Raw genomic sequence first — 15983 nt, 5'->3', positions numbered from 1 at the left:
TTCCCAAGTGTGCTACAGCATAAGTCTGGTTGGGCCTCTCTGTTTTCCTCATTGCCAGCTCAGTATTTGGCTTTCCCTGAATTAGTGACATCTTTTCTACGTGTAGCTTCAGAATGCCGTTGCTGTTGACTCCTTCCCCATTCATATATTTCCGTATTTGTGTTTTAATCACTTTCTTTGTGGTTTCAGTGGGTTGGAGCCAAATACGTTTGGTCTGACCTTGTGACCCCAAACACCTAGGTACACTTTTACAGTCACAGATTATTCAGGGTTAACAGAGGCCAGCCCAAAATGACCTTGGACTGAGGAAAGGGCAACTCAGCCCAAGATTTGGAAGGAGGAGGGAGCCCAGATTGGAGACACTGACCAGTTCTGGGTTTGGGGAAAGTAGATCAAGCAGAGTGGAGCCAAGGACAACAGAGGAACAAGCAAAGAAGTGGCAAAGAGGAGCACGGTGCAGGAAAGAGAAGGCTAGTTGGTTAAGACAGGATTGGGCACTAGATGCAGTCTGAAGGGTCAGGGCTTAGGGCAGAAACTTGGCTACAGGAACTCCCACCCAATGCATAGGAAAAGTTTCATGCGACTGTCGGCGTACCCACTTGCCTGACAGATACCTTCAATCCTGAATCCCATGACCTTCCCAAGAGTGTCTCTGTGAAAGATGGAGGTCTGTCTGCATTCCTCAGATCTACAGGGATCCATAGCGCAGTGAGTGGGGCGTGGACAATGGTTCAGGGCATCGGGGGCCCAGCTCAGAGGACTTGCCCTGCAGGGGCAGGGTCTTAGGAAAGTGGTCCAACATGTCTTCCCTCGTTTCAGGAATGTGTGAGGCCTGATGGGCAGGAGATGGATCTGGCTCCAACAGCATGATCAGGACAGTTGCATTTGCTATCTGAGCTCAGGTGATGGCTTCAGTGTCTTGGAAGTTATGGGACTTGAGCATCTACTGGGTTAGAGTCAACTCTGCATTGACAGCACATAAGCTTGCCTGTTTCCCCACCCACCTCATTTCTATAACTCAAATCCCCCAATGGGATGTCCATTTAATACTGTCTGGATTGCATTAGGGTGAAAAGGGCATCGGGCTGTTATTGTTCACACAAATGTTTAAAAAGAAACCTTGGGGCCCAATGGTATACAACTATAATTCCAGCATTCTGGGAGGCTGAGGCAGGATTGCATATTCTACTCCAGCCCAATCAACTTAGCAATTCAAGATCCTGTCTCAAAATACAAAAAATAAGCCAGGCATGGTGGTGCACACCTGTAATCCCAGCACTCGGAGGCCGAGGCAGGAGGATCACTGAGAGAGGCCTGTCTGGGCTACATAGTGAGTTCAGAGCCAGTCTGAACGACAAAGGAAGTCCCTGCCTCAAAAAACAAACAAATATTTTAAAAACAGAAAGGTTAAGATGCAGCTCGGTGTGAAGGGTGAGTTACTCCCCCAAAAAAGAAAAAACCTTTTGGGGGAGCCTCTGTGTATGTGTGGTGCTGGGGATCGAACCCAGACTCTTGCACATGCTAAGGGAGTCTCTTTGGAGTCATGTGAAAACGTGAACCCTACCCTGGAACCAAGGGCTAAGACCGTGGACTTCCATATTCCTGTGCAAGAAATGACAACTAGGCTGGGTTGTGATGGTTTATGTCTCTAATCCTAGCAATGGGAAGGCTGAGGCAGGAAGATCCCAGGGAGTTCGAGGCCAGCCTGAACTACATAGCAAAACCCTGTCTCTCTCCCTCTCTCCCTCTCTCTCTCTCTCTGTACTAGGGATTGATCTTGGGTCCTTGCACTTGCTAGGCAGGCAGTGGCACCACTGAGCTAAATCCCCAGCCCAGCAAGACCCTGTCAAAAAAAAAGCAAAAACAAAAAAAACTTACAACTAAGTTGTAAATACTAGTTTATTTTTTTCCAGTCCAATGATCGTTCACTGCCAGTGAGCCTCAGATTAGAAGAGTCTGGTCTACTAAAGGACAGAGGAAGCAAACTAGGCCACCACCATATCCATCTGTCACCAAAGCCCCAAAGGGCACCCGTCTCAGATAATGGCAAATCCTCCCCGTTTGGCAGTCATCTTCCACCCAGGGTGGGAGAATAGGGAACATGTGGCCACTGTCCAGCAAAAATGTGCAGCTCTCTTTTCCTCCAAAGTTATTACCATAGTCTTAGATATAAAAGTCCCTCAAACACTGACTTCGGTGTCCAGAGCTGGTGACAGGGCTTGGTATAGCCAGGGACAGTATCCTTCATCTGTCTTTCCACTGCTGAGGCCATATTTTCTCAGAGCCTGCTGTGCCTGAGTATTAGTATATTTCTGCTATGTGCCCTGAGAAACTCACTTCCCCTCTCTGCGCCTCTACTTCCTCATTTTTTAAGTGGCGATAGACACCAGCACAGGGCTCACAGGAGAAAATTTCCAGTATCTAGAGGGACTGTTGGTGAACATGTGGGACCCTATCAGGATCCTGCTAGTCAGGGTGGGCCCAGACTTATTTCTTCCCCTCAGAGGAAGAAGCTGAGGCTCAGCCCAGTCACCTGCCCAGGCCAGCCCTCAAACCTCCATTTCCAAAGCCTTCAGAGGTCTGGGCAGGCCCAAAGAAATCCCCACATGGCAGAGGCCTGGGGAAAGCTGCTAGTGCATGTGCAGACAGGCCTGTCCAGGCCTCTTGTCCCTGTGAAGCACTCAAAAAGAGCCTGTAAGCTGGGCTGTCTCTGCTGGCTTCCTGGGGCTGTCCAGGTTCAGGGCAAGCCCAGCCTCTGGTTAAACGCCCGACGTCTCTGCATCACGACTTTTCCGAGGGCAGAAGCATAGGCTGTGGCCAACCCTGTCGCCATGTGCAAAGGACTCAGGCCTGGGTGGGGCCAGAGCCGGCTGGAGCCCTGACCTCCTTTCCTGCCACTTCCTCCACTGGGGGAGGCCTGGCCCTTGGCCGCCGCAAGGCCTTCTCACCTGTGTGGATCCGCTGGTGGTGGAAGAGCGCGGGGCGCTCACGGAAGGCACGGCCGCACTGCGTGCAGGCGAAGGGCTTCTCACCTGTGTGGATGCGACGGTGGCTGAGCAGCACAGCACCCTTGGCGAAGGCCTTGCCACAGTCTGCACAGCGGAAGGGCCGCTCACCCGTATGCAGCAGCCGGTGCTGTGTGAGGTTGGAGCTGTGGCTAAAGGCGCGGCCGCACTGAGCACAGGCGAAGGGCTTCTCACCTGTATGCACACGCTGGTGTTTGAAGAGCGAGGAGCCCTGGCTGAAGGCAGCGCCGCAGAGCGCGCAGGCGAAGGGCTTCTCACCCGTGTGCGTGCGCTCATGCTGAATCAGGTGCGAGTTGCGGCAGAAACGGCGGCCGCAGCGAGCACATGCGTAGGGCCGACCTCCCGCATGGATCTTGCGATGCTGGCTGAGGTTTGAACCGTGGCTGAAGGCCTTGCCACAGTCACCACAGCGGAAGGCCTTCTCGGCCGTGTGGATTCTCTGGTGGCGCACGAGCGAGGAGCTGTGGCGGAAGGCCTTGCCACAGGCTGGGCAGGCGTAAGGTGTCTCGCCGCTGTGTATGCGAAGGTGCTGCGTCAGGTGTGAGGTCTGGCTGAAGGCCTTGCCACACTGCACGCACGCGTAGGGCCGTTCACCAGTGTGTGTGCGCAGGTGCTTCAGTAGGTCGGAGCTCTTCACAAACACCTTGCTGCAGGCCGTGCACTCGAAGGGCTTCTCCCCTGGGAGGGGCCCTGGCTCCCCCAGCTCCTCCCCTAACCCTAACCCCCAGGGTGCACCATGATCCCCTGGGTGTCGGTCGAGGGAAGATGGAGGCACCGATGACCGATCCTCTGGGTCCTTGTCCCTGGGCCCGACACCCCTCTGTGGGGAGCTCAGCCGCAGCCCCGAACCCAGCAGGAGCCTTTCCCAATAGATCACTGAAACTCCCGTGGGTTTCCTCTCTCGGGATGGTGTGGTGTCTGGCGGGACACTAGCAAGAGGGCCAGGGCAGGTGCCAGAGAAGGCCCCTGGCATTGTGGCTTCTCTGGAAGTGCTTCTGTGCTCAGCAACACAATGGGAACCTAAGGGCAGAAATATGTGGTTGCCTTAGGTGACCAGAACAGGACCAGTGGGCAGCCTGGGACCCGGAGACTGGATGTGGAGCATGGGAGAAAAGCAGAGGCCTTGGGGGGTGGGGAGCCTGAGCACAAGTGTGGCACTCCTGACTGCAGCCGACCTCGCCATGTGGGGTACAGAAAGCTGAGGCGGACTCTTCCCATAGCCCGGGCTGTGATCTTCATCACTGTGACCAAATAGTTGGGCAACACAGGAAAAAGGGGTTACTTTGGCTCAGTTTCACTCCACAGCCACTTGGCTTTATTTGTGGGCCTGGGGAAAGAGGAAGCTGTTCACCTCTGAAAGTTGATACCAAGAAGACAGGTCATGGTGTGATCACACCTGATATTTTTGGTACCAGGAATCGAACTCAGGACCTTGTACTTGCCAGGCAGGCACAGTGCCACTGAGCTAAATCTCCAGCCCCTCAGAAGCCTTTGGAACTGGAGCTTAATGGATGATTCTGGTGTGAACTCAGCTATGACAGCTGATAGGAATATAAACAGTACTTTTGTTTGTGTTTTTGAGACAAGGTCTTACTATGTAGTTTAGGCCGGCCTTAAACTTAGCAATCCTCCTGCTTTAGCCTCTCAAATGCTGGGATTATAGGCATGTACCACCACATCTGGCCTGTTTTTTTTTTTTTTTTTTTTTTTTTTTTTTTTTTGGTACTGGGGATGAACTCAGGACCTTGTGCTTGGGAGGCAAGTGGCAGAACCACTGAGCTAAATCCCTGGCCCGTTTTTGTTTTCTTGAGACAAGGTCTCACTATGTAAGCCAGTTCTGGCTGGCCTTGAACTATGTAGCTCCCGCTGGCCTTCAATTCAAGGTGACCTTCTTGCCTGAGTCTCCTGAGTGCTGTGACTACAGACTTGTGCCACCACACATGGCCAGTACAGACAATTCTGTTGGGAATTGGACCAGAGGCCTCTCATGGTGCATTCTGGCAAAGAATGTCTCTACATTTTGTCCATGTACCAAGACTTCACAGAAAGCAAGGGTTTAAAAGGTGGAAGACTTACTAATCTGGTGGTGGAAATTTTAAGGCAGTACAACGTTCAGGCTGTTGCATGGGTAATTCTGGCATACACTGATTTACAATGAGACTCATTAGGAAGACAGAGCAGAAAAAAAATTTAAATGGATACACCTTAAGACTATACTCTTGCATGAAATAAACTGGACACATGTTTAACTACCACATTGTTTCTCTGGTATGAGAAACCAAGAGTGGAAATAAGGAACAAAATATATAATAGATACTGGGAAATGGGAAGAAAATGTTCAAATGAGAATGGGAATAAGGGAGGGGGAATGGGTAAGGAAAGAAGGGACAAGGGAAAAAGAGACTAGAGGGAAAAAATGGAAACAAAACTTTTGTAAATAAGGAGAAGAAGCGGGTAGGGGAATATGAAAAAAAGAAGCAAGATATATCACGGACAGGTACAAATTCCCTATGATGAATGTTACCATTGTGTATATCTGAAATGTGCCAATATAATAACACTGGAAAAAAATGAAAAAAAAAAAAATTCAAATGTACCCCCCAACCAAAACAACACACACACACAACACACACACCAAACAAACAAATGGAATGTATTAATGGATGTAGCAAACTGGTGAGTTATTTCAGTTCAGAAGCCTCCGCCCCAGAGAGGATAATTGGCAGGTAGTAATCTTGGAGAGGGGTCAACTGAGCATGGAACTCAGAACAGCTTTGGGGTGGCTCCATCTAGCAACTCTAACCCTCAGGGTGAGGTCATGATAGGGGGAGTTTAAGATAGGGAGAGGTCAAGCGGCCGAGTTTGAACTGGCAGGATGCACACAGAGTGTTGTAGGCTGAACAACTTGGGTTCTAGCCTCACAGCCAGAAACCAGCCTGAACTTCAGTGGAACTAAAGATGCTGGCTTGCTGGGATTATCCACTACCCCTTCTGTGAATCTACAGCTGGCTTGCTGGAATTAATCTACAAAGATCTGGGTTGTGTTTGACCACTGTGTCTATCAGCAAGAGTAGACATGCCTGAAGTGGACCTTTTGTTTTCTTTTTTTTTTCTTTTTTTCTTTTGGCAGAACTGGGGATTGAACTCAGGACCTTGCACTTGCAAGGCAGGCAGCAGCAGCACTGAGCTTAACTCCCCAACCCTTTTTTTTTTTAGTTTTTGAGACAGGGTTTCACTATGTAGTTGAGACTGACCTGGAACTCACTATGTAGCCCAGGTTGGTCTCGAACTCACAGCGATCCTCCTGCCTCAGCCCCCCACAATGCTGGGATTACAGGCGTGCACCACCACACCCGGGTTCCCTCCTGTCTTCTCCACCAGTTTCCCAAAATTTGGGTAATTTTCCTTTGTTTCCAGCCTTGCTTCTAATCTCTTCCTCTTCTTCTATTTCTCTATTTTCCCCTCAGTGCCTTTTAAATTTTCTCCCAAGGGTAAAATCACCATATTGAGGCACATATATTACACAGTTTTCTGGTTTGTTTTATATTTTGTTATATAACCACAAATAAAGCTCATACAGTTAAAGGTGGCAAATTAATAGTTATAACAGAGCTGGGGATTTAGCTCAGTGGTGCTGCGACCTGCCTCGCAAGTACAAGGTCTCGAGTTCAATCCCTGGTACCAAAACACAAACAAACAAACCTCCAAAATAGTTACCACAATCTTATTTAAAATGTTTATTTTATTTATTTATTTTTGGTACTGGGGATGGAACTTTGGACCTTGCACTTGTGAGGCAGGCTGTGGAACCACTGAGTTAAATCCCTAGCCCTTAATTTAATTTTAAAATGTTATTTTCTAGGCTATGTTTCATTCTATTGCTATTGCTGATTGTACTGCTTTAGCCAAGGTGACATAATTGTTCTAAACAGTTGTTCTTCCTGGTACGCAAAGACAGATTGATCCCAAACAATACAACAGGCCAGTGCCAAAGAATCAGGGGATAGGCCAAATAGGCAGCAACTTCTCATTCCCCGTAAATTGAAGAGGTAGGATCATGCAACAGATTCAAAACGCAAAAGCCAACCACACCTGGAAGACATCTCTAAGAAGTAGTCATTTCCTAAGGGTTCTCAATACTAGCAGTAAAGCTACCTGCCATAAGCAATTTACCAGCATCAACCCTGGAATTAAGCTAGAAGAAAGAAAAAAGAAAGAAAGGAAGAGAGAGAGAGAGAGAGAGAGAGAGAGAGAGAGAAAGGAAGAAAGAAAGAAAGCAAGCGGGGCGGGGAGAGAAAGAGAAGATAATTAAGCAAGATGCAACCCCAGACTTTCAGCTCACCAAAGGCAAACTCAGCGGGTAATGAAGTGGAACAATTCCAAAGCCTCCTACCTGGACTCTCTGAAGTGGTAACAGTGGAAGTAACAAAGCAGATGGATGAGGTTCTACAAAAAATCAAGTCAGACATAATTCCTCAGATAACTAGAGATGGTAAACATAATGAAAGACATAGTGACTCTAGTGCAGATACAAATTTTTTTAAATAGAGAAGCTTAGGAAAGTGATGGAAATCATGAACACTCAATATAGGAAAGAAATGGAATCCATGAAACAGATTCAACAGATATCAAGATTAAAAATTCCATCGAAAGTATATCCAGTAAAACGAGCCAATGTGAGGACAGAATATCAGATATAGAAGACAGGATAGCAGTTAGTGTTCATGAAAAGAAAGATTTCTTAAAATAGCAAGGGACTAGGGCCAGGGATATAACAGCAGTACAGCACCTGCCTGTCAAACATGAGACCCTGCAATTGATTCCTGGTACACATGCATGCACACACACACACACACACACACACACACAAGCCAATGTGAGGACAGAATATCAGATATAGAAGACAGGATAGCAGTTAGTGTTCATGAAAAGAAAGATTTCTTAAAATAGCAAGGGACTAGGGCCAGGGATATAACAGCAGTACAGCACCTGCCTGTCAAACATGAGACCCTGCAATTGATTCCTGGTACACATGCATGCACACACACACACACACACACACACACACACACACACACAGCAAGGGACCATGAAAAATCAATCCAGCAGGCACTAGATGATGCGAAGAATAACATAAGCTTGACTGGAATCAATGTAAAAGCAAGAGACAGCACAAAAGACATAAAAAAAATGTTCATAAAAGCAATAGCAGAAAACTTACCAAGCAGAGAAAAACAATTTGACATACCAATAGGTGAGGCATATCGAACTCTAATTAGTCATGATCAAAAGGAATGGATAGGCCGGGGATTTAGCTCAGTGGTTCCAGCACCTGCCTTGCAAATGCAAGAACCCAAATTCGATCCCTGGTACAAAAAATAAAAAAGAATGGATAATCCCAATGATAAATGTAACTGTATTGTTTGCTTTAAATGTACCAATAAACAATGCGGGGGTGAATGGAGGACTGGGGATTTAGCTTAGTGGTTCAGCCACCTGCCTCACAAGCACAGGGACTTGATTTCAATCCCCGGTACCAAAATAAATAAATAAAAATGAATGGATACCATGGCATATAATAGTCAAGATTCCTAAAATTCAACACAACAGAATATTAAAAGTTGTTAGAGAAAATAAATAAATCACCTATAAAGGAAAGCCCATCAAAATCCCAGCAAACTTCTCAACCCAAACCCTCAAGTCCAGGAGAGTTTGAAGTATAACAAGCCCTGAAAGAAAACAACCTTTAACCCAGATTGATGTACCCACAAAACTATCTTGCAGAATTGACGGGAAAATAAGATACTTTCATGACAAAGAACACCTGAAGAAATTCATGACCACCAAACCAGCACTCCAAAATGTTATAAAGGGCATTCTAGAAAGAGACAATGAGGACAACTCCATGAACCACACAGAATGAATCCACCAAGCAAGGCAAGTAATTAATCAGAGGAGGAAAACAAAGAGAACCAGATAAGTCAATACATTTCAGTTGCAACCATCAATATTAATGATCTCAATTCATCATTCAAAAGAAACAGACTGGCAAAATGGATCAAGAAACAAGATCCAACAATATGCTATATACATTCAGACTGAAAGTCAAAGGATGGAAAACAATACTCCATGTGACAGGAACCCAGAAAAAAACAGGGATAACTATTCTATTTGCAGACAAAGTAGATTTTAAGCCAAGACTGGTTATAAGAGTCAATGATCACTACATCCTTATTAAGGGAACAATCCAAGAAAAGATGGCAATCATAAATATATTTGTACCAAATACAAGCATACCCAACTATATAAAACAAATATTAATGGACATGAAAAAAATCAAATAAACACTAATACATTTGTAATGGGGACCTCAATATCCAGCATCACAAAGAGACAGATCCACTAGACCAAAAAAATCAACAAAGAACTATCAAAATTGAACCAAACATTTTGACAAATGGGCTCAGTAGAGGTTTATAGAGTATTCTACCCCTCAACATCAGAATACAAATTCTCAGCTGCACACAGGATATTCTCCAAAATAGACCACATACTAGCTTATAGAACATGCTTAAGTAAATGCAAGGAACTGAAATTATCCAACGCATGTTATCAGATCATAGTGTAAGGAAACTGGAAATCAATGGCAAAAGAAACCATAAAAACTTCAGAAAAAAAAAAAGGAAATTAACCCCTCCTAAGCAACTGATGGTACCAGAGGGCAATCAATCCTTCAATTGCCTAGAAGGGGGGACAGTGAGGGCTAAAGAAAGACAATAGAGGTATTTGTAATTTCAAAGTATATGAGGAGGGCCGGGGATTTAGCTCAGTGGTTCCACCGTCTGGCTCGCAAGCACAAGGAGCCGAGTATGATCCCCGTACCAAAACAACAACAACAACAACAAAACAAAGTATATGAGGAGCCGGGAGATCAGTTTCTCTGAGTGGGCAAAGACAAAGACACTCCAAACTTGCCATTACTTATTGTGTTCATAGGGAGTATCAGATAACTCAGAGGGTGGCAATAATCCTATGATGATGAGGATCTTATAATCAGAGGAAGTATCAGATGACTCTGGATAGTAATCCCATGAAGATGAGGATCTTAGGTAGATGAGGAGCTTCGGTTGATTAGGATGTGAGATGAGCAAAACATTCTTACAACAGTAGTAGGATGAGTTAAGCTGATAAGGAATTGTTCCTCTTCAGGTGAGACCTTTTTGTGTTACTACTTGTTTCTCAAAGAACTATGAGGTCTTCAACTGATGTAATCTTGCCCTTGAGCATCACAGCATCACTCGACTATTGAGGCTCAGATAGCCCTAATCATAATTTAATTGTGAAATGATTTTTTCCAAAAAAATTATGTAGAATGGCTCCTGACACAATGAGTCACAGATGAAACTAAAGAAGAAATTAGACAGTTTCCATAATTAAATGATAATGCCAATACAACATACTGGAATTTGTGGGACACAATGAAAGCAGTCCTACGAGGGGAATATACAGTGGTGAATTCCCATATCAGAAAAACAGAGTGCGCTCAAATAAATAACCTAATGTTGAGCCTGAAGCTTTTAGAAAAAGAAGAGCAAGTCAAGCCCAAAACTCAAATAAGGGAGGAATTATAAAGAAATTAATGCAACTGAGCCCAAGAAAACACTATAAAGAATAAATGAATCAAAGAGTTAGTTCTTTGAAAGATTTAAAAATAAAATTGACAAATCCTTAGCCAACCCTATCAAAAAAAGGAAAGAAAAGACTCAAACTCATGCAATTAGGAATGAAAAGGGTGAAGTCACAACAAATCCTGCAGAAATCGAGACCAGTACCTACTTCAATAACCTGTACTGTAAAAAAAAATCAAACAAACAAAAAAACCCCTGTATTCTTTAAGATGGAAAACAGAAAAAAAAAAAGAGATTCCTAGATACATATGAATTGCTAAAGCCAAATCAAGAAGATATAAAAATTCTAAATAAACTCAGGCCAGGGATTTAGCTCAGTGGTGCTACCACCTGCCTCACAAACATAAGGTCCTGAGTTCAATCCCTGGTACCAAAACAAACAAGCAAACAAACACTAATATCAGTCAATGAAATTGAAGATGTCATTGAAAATCTACCAACAAAGGAAAGTAGAATTCATTACTGAATTCTACAAGAAATTTAGAGAAGAACTACTGCCACTACTTCTCAAACTCTTTAATGATGAAAATGTTCAAATAAGAAGCGGAACAAGGGAAGGAGGGGAAAAAGAGGAGGAGAGGGGCAAGAAAAAAAGAATAGAGGGCCAAGGATTTAGTTCAGTGGTTCCACCACCTGTTTTGCATGTGCAAGGTCCTGAGTTGGATCCTGGTACTGAAAAAAAAAAAGAATACAGGGCCAGGGATTTAGCTCGGTGGTGCCACCACCTGCCTCACAAGCCCAAGGTCCCAAGTTCAATCCCTAGTACCAAAGGGCGGGGGCAAGAAAAATAGACATAAAGCTTTTGTAAATCATGGGAAGAATGGTTGAAGGGAGGGGAGGGGAATGGGAAAAAAGAAGCAAGATATATCACACACAGGTATAAATTCCCTATGATGAATGTTATCATTATGTATATCTAAAATGTAACAAAAAATAATTACATTAGAGAAAAGAAAAAAAGCCAAATACTTTGCACTTGGACATTAGGAAGCCTTTTAGGGATAGGCCAGACTTTACTCATGAATAGCTCAAGGGTACAAGCGTACAAAGCTGTAAACTCTTTTGAACGAATGATTCTGCTTTTTTTTTTTTTTTTTTTGGTACCAGGGATCAAACTTGGGACCTTGAGCTTTCAAGGCAGGCAGTGGAATCACTGAGCTAAATCCCTGGCCCTTGATTCTGCTTTGAGAAGAGCTCTTGGGGCACTATGTATGCTCCACCAAGGCTGCCTGGAAATTTTTTCCCCAGGATTTGTTTACCATCCTCAGCCATCCAGGCACTCAGGGGCTGCTGTAGCTGTGGTCCAAGAGGCCCTGGCTACTGCTTCAGCTGGCTTGACATCACCATATGATGCTGGTTTTGCAGGCATGCAGAATATGAGAGTTACAGTGTCATGGAGGCCTCCACTGAGACTTCATAGGCAGCCCTGGGAGGCCAGGTAATGTATGGCAGGGTCAGAGTTCCTGTGGGCAGCCCCTGAAAGGGCCATGTGTGAAGCTTGAGCATGAACCCAAAGCCACAGCAGGGAGCCTAGGAAGTTTAGAGATCCCAGGAACATGGAACACCTGCCAAGGAATGCTACAGGCAGTGAGAACAGCCAGTCCAAGAGAGACTGTGGGCCATAGGGGCAGGGCTGCCTAGGCCCTTTGCAGCTCATATCATGTACCATGTGCCCTGGATAACAGAGGTGGAGCCACAGGGCATACTGTTTGTCCCGCTGTGTTACAATCTGGCTTTGGTCCAATTCCTGTTTCTCTACTCCTTCTATTCTGAATAGGAATGTTTCACATTTGCCAGTCTTTCTTGGGAGTATGACTTCCTTTTTAAACTTTAGAAGGGCTCACAGCTAAAATTTGCCTTGAGTCAGAGGAGACTCGACTTGGACTTTTGAGAAATGCCGGAGTAGTTGAGACTTTGGTGATGCTTGGAGATGGCGTAAATGTACTCTGGATTAAGAGAGGTACATGACCTTTTGTGAGCCAGGAGTAGAAGGTTACAGTTTGAATCTAAACTACCCCCCAACCAGGTGTGGTGGCACACACCTGTAATCCTAACACTCTGGGAGATTGAGGAGGGGAATCACAAGGTCAAGCCTACCCTGGGCAACTTAGTGAGACTCTATCTCAAAATTAAAAAATAAAAAAAGAGCAGGGGATATATCTTAGTGCAAGTGCCCTGGCCTCAGTACCAAAATTTTTTTTTTTTCTAAATCTCTCCCAAAAGGGCTATGGGTTCAGAGTCGGGATTTTTAGAAGGTGTTTTGGACCATCAGAGTTCCTTCCCTCTGCTTTCCCTCCATCTCTTAACTCATCTATGAGATGAGCAGCTACTCTTCCCCACACTCCTCTGTCATAGTATTCTGCCTCGCCAAATGCCAAAAGCAATGGAACTAGCCAACCATGAACTGCAATTCTGAAACTGTGAACCAAAATGAACTTTTCTCCTTGTTTATCTCAGGTATTTTGTCACAGTGACAGAAGATTAACACCCCATACATACCCTGTTCCTTTCTCAGTTCACTCCCCACCTTGCTTTTGCCCCTTGCGCTAGTGCCCATTTGAGGCTGAAGAACATTTGTGAACATTGTTTACTGGCTGCCTTTCTCTGTCATCAGCCCCACAAAACAGGACCAAGAGTGCCTGAAACAAGCTTGGTCATGTTAAGCGCAAAAGCAACATGTGAATACAGGAATGAAGGAACATGGCATTGGAGGGTTTGGGTCAACACAACAAAGCCTAGTATAGGGGTTACTCTGAACAGGTCTCTCAAAGGCCTGGCAGTGACTTCCTGTGTGAACAGCTCCTGTTCTTTTGGAGCTCCTGCCTTTACTTTAGGGTAGCCAAGGCGGTACCCTTTAGGGGGTAGCTGATGAAGGCAGGGAAGAGACAGGAGGCAGATTAGTATGCCTGTGAGACCAGGAGGGGAGACAGAGATTGGCCCTGACTTGGCCACAGATTGATCCTGACTTTACCCAACCATGAGCCCACACTCACCCAGGCCCAGCGTCCTGTAAGCATTCCTGCCCAGGATGGAGTCCTTCCCACTGGGAACCCAAGGTTCCTCACCACGCTGCAGCTGGATGATCACACGAGGTGGGGAGGAGAAAAATCCTAGAAGGAGAAAGATCAGGTGAGAGTCCAGTAGCTGCTCAGGACCAGCCACCCCTTAACATGTAGCAGGAACCAGGGCTACATGGAAACAGATGGTGCCATCTGTACAACCAGCAGCAACTGTATCAGCAGTAGCACAGGAAGGGGACAGAGCCGGGTACAGGAGGCTGTAGCCAGAGAGGGACACAGAAATAGGTGAGCCACCCAGACAACATCTCTGGGGCCCCAACCTTGTCTCACTTGGCCCCTGGCCAGAAGACCCTACTCATGGGTAGGTAGCCAGGGAGGTAGGAGCTATCCTGATGGCCCATTCTGATACCAATGTCACTTCCCATGAGGACCCAGGGCTTTACCCAGTGAGGCCACAAGTGCGAAGTTCTCCAGCATCACGTGGCGGTATAGGGCCCTCTGGCCCGTATCCAGGAGCACCCATTCCTCCCGGGAGAAGTACACGGCCACATCCTCGAAGGCCATCAGGCCCTGCAACAGCAGGCAGAAGGAGACAGTCTGAGGCATGGCACTGTGACACAAGACCCAGCTATTCCTCCATCAGATCCTCCCCTGAAGTCTCTGGCACTCCTCTCCCTTCCTGGTCCTACCCAGACCTACCGCAGATGGCATTTCCCCATTCCTACCCCTGCAGGCCACAGGCGCTCTCCCTTATCATCTCTACCTCAGCAAGGGAGGCCCTGGGCTAGAAACACACCAAAAGTAGCCCCAGATGTCCACTCAGGCCCCAGCATGAACTCTACAAGGGTCCCTACCTGTACCTGCAACAAGCCACAGTTTAAGTCCTTGTCGACCCCCCATGCCCATTCCAAGGGTACACCCCCGCTGTGTCTGCCTGACATTTCAATGCTGTTTTTCCAGTCTGATAAACTGGATAATCACACCCAGCTGCCACAAGAAGTGGCCCCAAAAACCTGGGGGACACACAAGAAGTCGATCCCTTCCTCCCTCCCCAGCACTGCTCCATTTCTTGTCCACTCTGTGGCTGCCCTCCCCACCTCCAGCCACCTGACAGGTCCTCCACCGACAGCCCTGGGAGTCCTGGCCATTCTCGCTCTTGTTGCCTCTCAGTTCTGACTACCCTCGGTCCAGTCCATGGGGTCATCTTCTCTTCAGTCCAATTCCCAGACCCTGCTTGGCCTAGAACACTGGAACTCTCAATTGACACCAAAGGTTCGTATCCTCTGACACCTCCACTCTAGGACATCACAGACTCCTGATCTTTGCCCTGAAAGAAATCACCTTTCTCTTCCAATTCTTGTTCTGTCCATAGCAATTCCATTCTTCCAGGCACCCAGGCTGAAAATCTTGGGACAGTTCTTTACTCACAACACTCGGTCACACCACACACCTCACACATAAGCAGATCTATCCACAATCCAACTATTTTCCCCCACCACTACTCCATTTGATTCAGGAGTTATCATTGCCCACCTGGACTACAGAAAGAGCCTCCCTTCACACTCCTGTTCTCCACTCAGCAAAAGGTGGGATACTTTTTTTTTGCGGGGGGGGATACTTTTAAAATTCTAACTGGCTAGGCTTGGTGGCATATGCCTGTGATCCCAGCACTCTGGAAGGCTGAAGCAGGAGAATCACAATTTCTATTCCAGCCTGTGCCATATAGCAACTAACTTAGCAAGACTATCTTGAAATGTAAAAGACAGATATAGATATAGATATATTGCTATGGGCTGGGAATGTGGCTGAGAGCAAAGGCCTTCTTGGGTTCAACCTCCAGTACCGAAAAAATTTTTTTCAACCAAGAGGACGTCCAGCTTTCTGTTCCAAACCGCCAAATCGTCAGGGCAGCTCCTGACGCCCCAATTTCGCAGTCCCGTCTGTACACAAGATCCCTCTCCCCGCGCTCTAGAACGAGAAGAGCCGAGGGTCAGCCTCTCCCTCGCGGGTATCGGCGTGAGACCTTCAGCTTCCGAAAGGCAGACGTGGGACTCCCGCACATGCACGCCTCCCTGGCCAGCATTGCAGAGGCCGAACGAGCCACCTCCCTATCCCGGGCCGCCAGGGATCACGGTAAGCTCTTCCTTCCAGGGGTCTTGAGTCTGTAGGGTGTTTGCTCTTACCCGCGCCGGATCCGTCAGCGCGCCAGTAGCCGCCATGGGACCTGGGGCTGGGGCCGGGAGGAAGCG

The 15983-nt window shown here is 46.6% G+C and overlaps 1 protein-coding gene across 3 annotated transcripts; it reads right to left on the bottom strand.

Moving 5' to 3' along the window:
* Positions 1–2147: 2147 nt before the first annotated feature.
* LOC104856893 (zinc finger protein 324A) lies at positions 2148–15977 on the bottom strand. 3 transcript variants are annotated; one of them, XM_010616487.2, is made up of 5 exons: positions 15918–15977; positions 15578–15702; positions 14178–14304; positions 13708–13824; positions 2148–4046 (listed from the first exon to the last, which is right to left on the bottom strand). In XM_010616487.2, exons 3-5 carry the CDS (start codon positions 14296–14298, stop codon positions 2845–2847), a joined length of 1440 nt encoding a protein of 479 aa, XP_010614789.1. In that variant the 5' UTR covers positions 14299–14304; positions 15578–15702; positions 15918–15977; the 3' UTR covers positions 2148–2844. The 3 variants fall into 3 exon arrangements, with proteins under 3 accessions (XP_010614789.1, XP_010614781.1, XP_010614800.1); XM_010616479.3 differs by lacking the exon at positions 15578–15702; XM_010616498.2 differs by lacking the exons at positions 15578–15702; positions 15918–15977 and adding an exon at positions 14842–15530.
* Positions 15978–15983: the final 6 nt, after the last annotated feature.

This window comes from Fukomys damarensis, unplaced genomic scaffold (assembly GCF_012274545.1).
Source record: "Fukomys damarensis isolate Sample0158 unplaced genomic scaffold, DMR_v1.0_HiC HiC_scaffold_19, whole genome shotgun sequence".
Lineage (NCBI taxonomy): Eukaryota > Metazoa > Chordata > Mammalia > Rodentia > Bathyergidae > Fukomys > Fukomys damarensis.
Note: the sequence above shows the minus strand (reverse complement) of the source record. Positions and strands in the feature narration are given on the sequence as shown.

What these genes read in the sequence shown, in the direction of transcription:
- LOC104856893 (XM_010616479.3), bottom strand. Translation starts at nt 15,953, where the DNA reads ATGGCGGCTACTGGCGCGCTGACGGATCCGGCGCGG. An exon ending in CGCTGACGGATCCGGCGCGG is followed by an intron (nt 14,305 to 15,917) that starts GTAAGAGCAAAC and finishes CTGCTGTTGCAG; the next exon opens with GGCCTGATGGCCTTCGAGGA. An exon ending in TTACAGGACGCTGGGCCTGG is followed by an intron (nt 4,047 to 13,707) that starts GTGAGTGTGGGC and finishes TTCTGCCCTTAG; the next exon opens with GTTCCCATTGTGTTGCTGAG.